This window comes from Elephantulus edwardii, unplaced genomic scaffold, assembly GCF_000299155.1.
Source record: "Elephantulus edwardii isolate Elephantulus edwardi_28Jun2011 unplaced genomic scaffold, EleEdw1.0 scaffold00105, whole genome shotgun sequence".
Taxonomy (NCBI): domain Eukaryota; kingdom Metazoa; phylum Chordata; class Mammalia; order Macroscelidea; family Macroscelididae; genus Elephantulus; species Elephantulus edwardii.
Window position 1 is genome coordinate 9460096 of NW_006399855.1, and position 8505 is coordinate 9468600.

Sequence of the window (8505 nt, forward strand, 5' to 3'; positions counted from 1 at the left end):
TCCCCCAGTTAGCTCCTCTCTTTCAAAAGTAAAAGAAAGACTCCCTCCCTGGTACACAATCCCCCCGCACCCCTCCCACCTCCCCAAGTACATTCCACTATGCAACCTTAATTGTGGACTCTTGTGATAACCATAATACCCTATCATACATCGCTTTTAAATTATTCAGTCTGCTATTTAGGTTTCTTTTAATGAAATAACTGTTCATTTCATCCTCCCTCTTTTTCTGGAGTCGGCGGTGAGCTCTGATTGTGTTATCAGTAGTAAGTCACACTGCTAACCAAAACACCATGCATCTCCAGTGGTTCGAGCCCACTAGTGGCTCCAGGGGAGAAAGTTCGGCAGTCATCTCCTTCCATGAAGTGTACAGCCTTACATCACTGTGAGTCTCAATCAACTTGAGGGATATGAATGTTTTTAACTACTTTTTATTTTGTTACTGCTTTTTAGGTATCCCTTGTGTATACTATGGAAACTGCTGCAAGTCCCTGTCAATTATGTATGTTACAATTTTTTTCCTTTTTTTTTAAATCCTTTTTTATTTATTTTTAACATTTTTTTATTTTATCCTTTTTTAAGTTTGTTTTATCTACATTGTGCTACCTTTTCTTGAATCCTGAAGATAATAACTCTAGTCTGGCTTGTCGCACTTCTCAATTTTCTGTCTTTTTATCTCTTTGCAATTTTCTTGTCTTCAGCTTCTTATACATGTTCCACTTTACCTCTTAATTCAGCCTAATACATTATAGTCTTACGTGTTTTCCGAAGTTGAAATCGAAAATGTCTTTTATTGACTTTATAAGGAAGCCTGGGTTTGTAGTAGTTAGGAGCTCTGTGACTCAAACCCACCACCTGCTCTATGGGAAGAATGTGTGGCAATATCTGCTCCCAAAGATTATATCCTGAGACCCTTTAGGGCAGTTCTGCTCCATCGTATCACTGAGGGGTCTGCTTCATCAGTAATGAGTAGTGACATCTTATTATAAACCTAGTGGTCTGGTGCCATCATGACTCTCATGTCATTGAGTCCTCTGTTTTAGTGAATACATATGTACCCCTCCAACTCCATCTTCACCTTAATAACTCTGATGGTCTCTTAGGGCTTGATTTAGGCATCTACTCATATCTGAAATCGTCTTGACTTACTTAAGAGTGACTTGGTTTCCCTTTACCTATCCATCCTGTACCACATGTTGTTGTTGTTATGTGCGTCGAGTTTCCTGCAACTCATAACGACTCTATGTATAGCAGCCCTAAACTCTGCTCTATCCTGTGCTAGTCGTATTGTCTCTGATGTCCTTACCCCCATAACCCCTGTCACTGAATCAATCCATCTCATTGACAGTCTTCCTCTCCTGCGCTGTCCTTCCACCCTCCCAAACATGACGTCCTTCTCCAAGACTGGTTCTGCCTTGCAATATGTCCAAAGTATGTCAGTTTCAGAATTCTTGCCTCCAAGGAACAGACTGGTTTCACCTTCTCTAAGATGAACCTTTTTGTTCTCCTAGCAGTCCATGGTATAATCATTACTCTTCTCCAGCACCACAGCTCAAAGACGTCAACTCTCTTTCCATCATCTCCAGTCATAGTCCAGCTTTCTGACACATAACAAGTAATTGCAAAGACTATAGCCTAGATCAGGTGCACCTTAGTCTCCAGACCGACATCGTTGCTCTTCAGTACTTTGGAGAGGTCTCTGACAGCAGACTTTCTCAATGCAATTCATCTTTTAATTTTCTGGCCGCAGGTACCAAGAGTGTTGATTGTGGAGCCAAGCAAACTAACACTGTTAACAATCTCAGTATCTTCACCTCTACCACATATAGACCCCATAATCCTAGGTTATAATCTTGTGGTAACATTAATCTCCCAATATGATAATGTGTTTGCTTGTGAAATTCTGACATATACAGTTTAATTTGAGGAGATCCCATGGCATGGTCAGTGAGAAAGTTGCCATGCCTCTCTGACAGTAATGAAGAGTCAGCTACGAGTCAGTTCAGTCTCGATGGCAAGGACTAAGTTTAATTTAAGGGACTCCACCTGCACTTAGCGGCAAAGCTACCAATTGACAGTTTGAACTGACAACCTGCTCCATGGAAGAAAAGTCTTGGCCATTTTTCTGTGTAAGTTTTCAGGATAGGAAACACTATGGGGCCATTACACTGCCCTGTATTATTGCTTGAGTCAGAACTGGCTTAACAGCACACAAGAATGGCAACAAGTTTACTTTAGGATCTAATTCTGCCACTTATCTTTATCATAACCTTTGCCCCCTATAATATTGTCATTTTTTTTCTGAAATATGAAGAGAATTTGGATAAATAAGAAAAGAAAGGGTTCAAGCTGTTACAGTCAGTAATATAATGAAACTACATTTTGGCATGTACATAAATACAATTATTATAGGAAACTGGCTGGGAAGAAATAATGTCCAGAAAAATGATCTTAAAAGCCTTGGAGTGAGCCTTTATCGGCTTTATTACATAGCAAATTCAATCATTTACGGGCTGTTCTCATTTTGTGGATACTCAGTACACTCAAGGAATACTAGTGGCATAGTGGTTAAAGCATTCAGCTGCTTGTTGAAGGTTGTTGGTTTGACTCCACCAGCTGCTTTATGGAAGAAAAAAATGAGGCTCCCTGCAGCTGTAAAGGTTTGCAGCCTTGGAAACAAACTCCTGTGAAAAGCTCTACTCTTCCTCAGCCCTTCTGTATCTATCACTCACTCTGTCTTTGTCATCCATTCAGAGCAGATTCAAAGCTGAATCTCTCACCAGTTTTCAGAGGCTATATCATAAGGGAGGAGATTGCCCATCTTTCTCTCATTGAGCCACTGGCACATTTGAACCACAAGAAAAGCATTTGCCCCATAATTCTCATTTTACAGATGGACACAGAAGGCTCATAGAGGATATTTAGTTTGTTCAAGTTGGACCAGCTAAGAAATAGCAGGACAGAAATGAAACCCAAGCTTTCCTAACCCCAGGACCGAAGTTCTTAAGCACTGTGTCACCTACTTAGTTTAATATTAAGCCAAGCAAACAACTATGTTGCCAGACTAGTCTAATTTTACAGCATTATAAGGCCATTGCTTCTTGAAGGCTTAAGTAAGACAAAATAAGAGAAAATGACCTGTTTACGAGCAACACCTTATCCTGTGTCTGTAGATATTCATGGATGTTCGTGTGTGTGTTTTTCTAAGTGCATGTATTTTTCCTCTGTGGCAAACTGTATTGCATAGTTGGCATATATGTCTTTAGCATCTTCTCACCCATCCTGATGGTAAAATGTCAGTGCTTTGGCAGGGAAGTGAGGCAACTTTTTCTTTTAGTAAAGAGACCTTTTCTAGTGTTCCAATTAAGTCACAACACTCCCCAGCGTAGGAAGGGCTGGGCTCGGGGTAACTCTCCCAGCAAGTTGCCTGGTTGACAATCCTGATAAAGAATTCCTGCAGCAGAGTCCTGTTTCAGTCCTTTGTTCTCTCCAAGGTGGGTATGTGGATTTTGGAGCAGCCACAATTTCATTAACAGAAATATCTTTTTAACATACTTTTGCTCTTATTGAGACTACGTAAGTTGGTTTTCCTCCATTGAAGTGAACTCACTGCCCCCTAAACTTCCTATCTTATCTGTCAAGTTGCTGTTGTCAGTTTGGGACCATATAGATAGATCTTAAAAGAACATAAAGCTCAAGACAGGGATTGCTTCCAAGTTAAGCTAAACTATTGTTTCCATTTTAAGATTTCAAGGGGACATTTTAGCTTAAGGTTTAAAGGTTGTTTCGGGACAAAGCAAAGTAGTAACTTTATAGACAGAAAAAGATCCAGCCACAATGATGTCTCTAGCCATCTCTCTCTATCATTGAGTGAAGCTAGAAGAGCCCATTGGCAGGTTTGGCACATGGGCTCAAAGCTCACAACAAAGCCCACTTCCCTTGGTTCATAGTGGCTGTTCTCTAACCTGGGTTTGCTTTCTGGCAGGACATCGATGGTCAGGCACTCCTGCTGCTGACCCTCCCGACGGTGCAGGAGTGCATGGAGCTGAAGCTGGGACCCGCCATCAAGTTGTGTCATCAGATTGAGAGAGTCAAAGTGGCTTTCTACGCCCAGTATGCCAACTGACTTCCACTTCTCAGGAGCTGGCTCGAGGCCTTTCTGATGCCGTGTTGCTTGAGAGTTTTCAGGACTGTAACTTTGACTTCTCCGGGATATGTGAAATGGTGTCACCAAAAAGACCGAGACCTCCTGCATCCACCAGCCTGTTCGATATTTTCATGTTTTCAAAGCACACTGAAGTCCCACAGCAGTAACTTCTGGAGATTTTAAATTAAAGTTCTGTGTCGGGCCCTGCCAGAATATGGAAGAGCTTATGTTTGTGTGTGTGTGTATATATATATATCTATATCTTGCCTTTACTCTCCCCAAACCAGGCAGCTTTCTCTGAACAAGTTGTCCACCTGGGCCCACATTCCTTTGAGAACTAGGGCAGAGTCACTGTCTTTCTGAATGTGACCAAGGAGGATACCTTGCTGGTATTTTTTGCTATAACCATTCTCAGGCACATTTATAGATGCTTCTTTCATACTGGTACCTGTGTGACTGTGGTTTAGTGACCTGTGCTGTCACAGCAATTTGATCTCGGTGGTAACTCATTTCTCAAACACACTGTAATTGATGTTTCAGGATGAAGTTGTAAAAAGATGAACTAAACCTCCCTTGTCTGTCAGGGTGCTTTTGGGGGAGTTTGGAGAGAGAAAAAGGACCAGACTCTCATTCTGTAGAGACCATTTTCTTTGCGTGATTGAAGTCTGGGGAGTCTGTAGGGGCAAGTCCTGCATATAAACTGGGATCAAACTTCAGCGGTCTCTGATAATTGTAGGGATCAAGGAGTGACTGCATTAATTTGGCTCCTGAGAAATACCGAATGCTAGATTGAAGGAAGCGTGAGAAATACCGAATGCTAGATTGAAGGAAGCGTATAGTGTCAGAGAGCAAGCATTTGGAGAGACTTAGGGGTAGCTTTTAACAAGTCAGTACACCCTTTAGAAAGGTCACTGCAGCGGGTCACAAGGCTTCCTTTTAGGGGCCCTTTTGTTCCTCTTTGGCCTTCCACTTGGGTTCGCTGGTGATACTTCCTGACAAGCTGTGGGCTCTTCCTGACTTGGCTAAGACTAACTCTCAGACCTTGGGTCACTGTGTCTCCTCCAGGCGTCTGTTTCTAAAACGTGGAAAATCTATAAGATCTGAATGCTTAGGAGTGTAACAGTGAATTTATGTCTCCCCTGGATACTTTCCTGCTCTTCCTGATGAGAAAAGAAGAGTACAGATTAGCCAAACAAGAAAATGAAAATGGAAGCTATTGCAACAAGTGTATACCTCTATATGTAGCTCTGTAATTGTGGACATTCACTCTGGCTTTCAGATCACTGCTGAAATTTCTTGAGCCAAGTTCATTAAGCCCATTGTGTCATTTGCAGATAGATCTATCTATGGCTCTAAGCGTGGTCTTTTGACCAAGCACTTCATGTTTGCATAAGCCATGGGAGATAGTCATTCAAATACAAATGCCTCCTAAGAGATTCCTATAATCCATTGAGACTACAATAGTCTGTTGTGATCCTGGTTGGCTAAAAAAAAAAGAAAAGAAAGGCCTTTTCTAACCTTTTGCTAGAAAACAAAGTCTTCAGATTGTTAAAAGCAGACGCTTCTCACCCTTCTCTTGCTTTTTTACAGTGATTACTTAGATTTGTTCTCTTTGGCTACAGACCCAATAATTCCAATAGTTATTAGTGGTGGTCTTTTATTAATTGTTCATATGTTCTGCTGCACTTTAAGGCATTATTATCTATCTAGTTTTGAACACTTTGATCACTAGTACTACTCAGAATATTCTGTAAACTGTGACAGATTAAAAAAAAAGACGTATTTTCATGGTCGAGAGTTTCCAAGTCTCCCCTGTCTCATTCCTATGACTGTGCTTTTAATCATTTACAAATGGACTTTTCCCGAGGCTGCAAGTGGCAGAGGCAGTGTTGCACACAGTACTGGAAGGACCGGTATCAGGATGCGAGTGTGCATGGTGTTTCCCTTGAAGTCACATTTCTTCTTCTCAGCTCCAGTTTTCACCTCCTCAGTCCCTCCCACCCCCACCCCCACTGCCTTCTAAGCCACATCTTTTGGCCTTAAATTCTCACTCAGTCTTGTGAAGTTAAACTCTGTCAAGCGGGTGGAAAGGGTCCCCATTTCAAGATCTTTGGCATTTTCTTAGCGTTGGCTCCTGTATGATCCTTCACTGTGGCCTTTTCAAGCTGAGCCATTGCTTTTGCATTTGCATTGAGGCTGGAGGAAAGGTATGTGGCTGTGACATAACTTTGTACAAATGTCGTCTCCTCATGCCCTTTCAGGTAATGGCATGGAGGGAGAGGTGCCACAGTGGAGTAAGTAGAACATCAGTGGATCGTGGAAGCCTGCCTAGAGGGGCCACAGGGCCTCCTGCCTAAGGTCTCCAGGCAGGATATGGTAACCTTTTCTGGAGAGGTTCCTACAGAGTCAGATGCCCAGGACTGCCCTTAAACCTTGCTATTTAAGGATACTTTTCTGCAGGATACCAGCCACCTCCTCATTTTCAACTTTGTTGGAGGCCTGGATGGGAACTGAGCTGGAGGTTAAAAGGAGATGACTTTCATCATGGGCAGAAGATGGTCCAGTATGATGTGTCATCACGGGGTTTCATTAGTGTACAATGCCCCCCCCCAGCCCTCAGGGAGAGCTGAGAAATGTCTTAGGGCCAAGAAGATGCTTTACCCTCCAGTGCTGACAATACACTCCTGAGCTTAGATTGTTTGTGGACCTGCAAGTAATTCTGTTACAGAATTCTCAGTTTGGTGTGCAGTAGATTAATGATCTTGGCTGCAGTGACAGATCAGAGTTTAAGTCCAACCATAGGTACCTCAGAAGAAAGGCCTGGGTATCTACTCTACTTCTGAACAGCCAACTGTTAAAAACTCCGCACACGTGGACTCTAACCTTCAGAGGGTCATCATGAATTGGAGCCAGCTCAGCAGCAACTGGTTTTACTGGTTGCTTCTGAAGGGATTCACCTCTCACCAGCCTCTGTCTTAGAGACAGGACCAACTAAGGATCAATCAATTTACTGTGTTCATGTCTCTTATTATAGGAATATTTTAACATGTGTACCCCAATATCATTATAGCCCCTAAACAAAAAATGTTTTGGTAGAGACACACCATGCAAAGTGTTGTTCCATCATCCCTTCCCTGGATACCAACATCTCTATCTCTCTGATAATACTTTGGGCTCTCCACTGTGCACCTGGCCCTCTGTGAATCCTCCTCCTCCTCATCTTCTAGAACTGGACAAGAGGTGTATTTTCCGTCCATTCGGCCAAGGAGATGCTTGACAGTGTCTCTAACATGAAAAATACAATTACCACTTCCACCCTATTGACACTAAGTCTAATGTTTAATACCTCCCTGCAACTAAAGGAGCCTCTTTCTGCCCCTGGCTTCTTGACTATATTTGTGCTGTGTAATAAACATTCCCTGTATACAAAATAAAGACATAAAAAGGAACAGGGTACTGCCGTCATTGAGAAGAAATTCTTTGTTTTTCAAAAACCATTCTCTTCCGCAGGGAGTTCCATAGGGTAGAGAAGGTGTCCATCCTCTTTACAAGGAACCTCATGGAATTAAAGTTTGAGTCACCCAGAGTTTGAGCTGTTCACCTCTCAAGGTTGCTTTTACCATATTTGAAAGATCATTTCCTGTGTTTACTTGGATTTGTTCCTTAATGGGTGAAAACGATCCAGAGTTTTAACACTGCCACCTTTGACCCTTACTGCAGCCTTCACTAGGTTGATTTTAGTCAGCCTTTTGAAGATTGATCTCAATTGCCTAATTTTTGTCTCATAGAATTTTGAGTGTTGTATTATGTAGGCAGGGTGTGGGCTTTGCCTTTTCTCCTATACCAAACACCCTTTCCAAGAGCTATTCTCCCTTAGTTTTGGAAGTGCTAGGGGTTTTCATACTTATTTTGTAAAGCACCCATTTATATTTATTTCTGTACATAGAGAGAAAAAAAACAACAAAAAATACAAACCACCCAAAACCCGATAATTTTTAAATCTCTGTAGTGATTTGAATACCAGACCTCTAAGATGGTGAATTCTGGTTCCAGTCTTTAAAAACTTGTGATTAAGCATGCAACACTGAAGAGAACCTTAGTGATTAAAGTATCTGAAGTTTCTAAAGAAGAAATTATTGGAGAGATACTCCCTATCTCCCTTTGGTGCAGTAACTAAATAGCAAGGGAAAGCTATAATTGGTATCTGTTAGAGTTTAATGATTCTCTTCTTCATTCACTATTCTTTTCTATTAAAAGATTTTCTGAAAATCATTTTTTTAACTTGAGTGAACTTGATTGAAATTGATTCTCAGAGCTTTTATAGCTAGAGTTCGTTTTTCATCCCAAACTCGATTTGATAA

General features: G+C 41.6%; 1 protein-coding gene across 1 annotated transcript in view; it reads left to right on the top strand.

Annotated features, from left to right (window-relative positions):
- The window catches only part of SFMBT2 (Scm-like with four mbt domains 2), a 275339-nt gene extending 271216 nt beyond the window's left edge, over positions 1-4123 (top strand). The window contains exon 20 of the mRNA XM_006891856.1: positions 3983-4123. Within this exon, the coding sequence (XP_006891918.1) occupies positions 3983-4123 (141 nt within the window). The remainder of the gene's footprint in view (positions 1-3982) is intronic.
- Positions 4124-8505: the final 4382 nt, after the last annotated feature.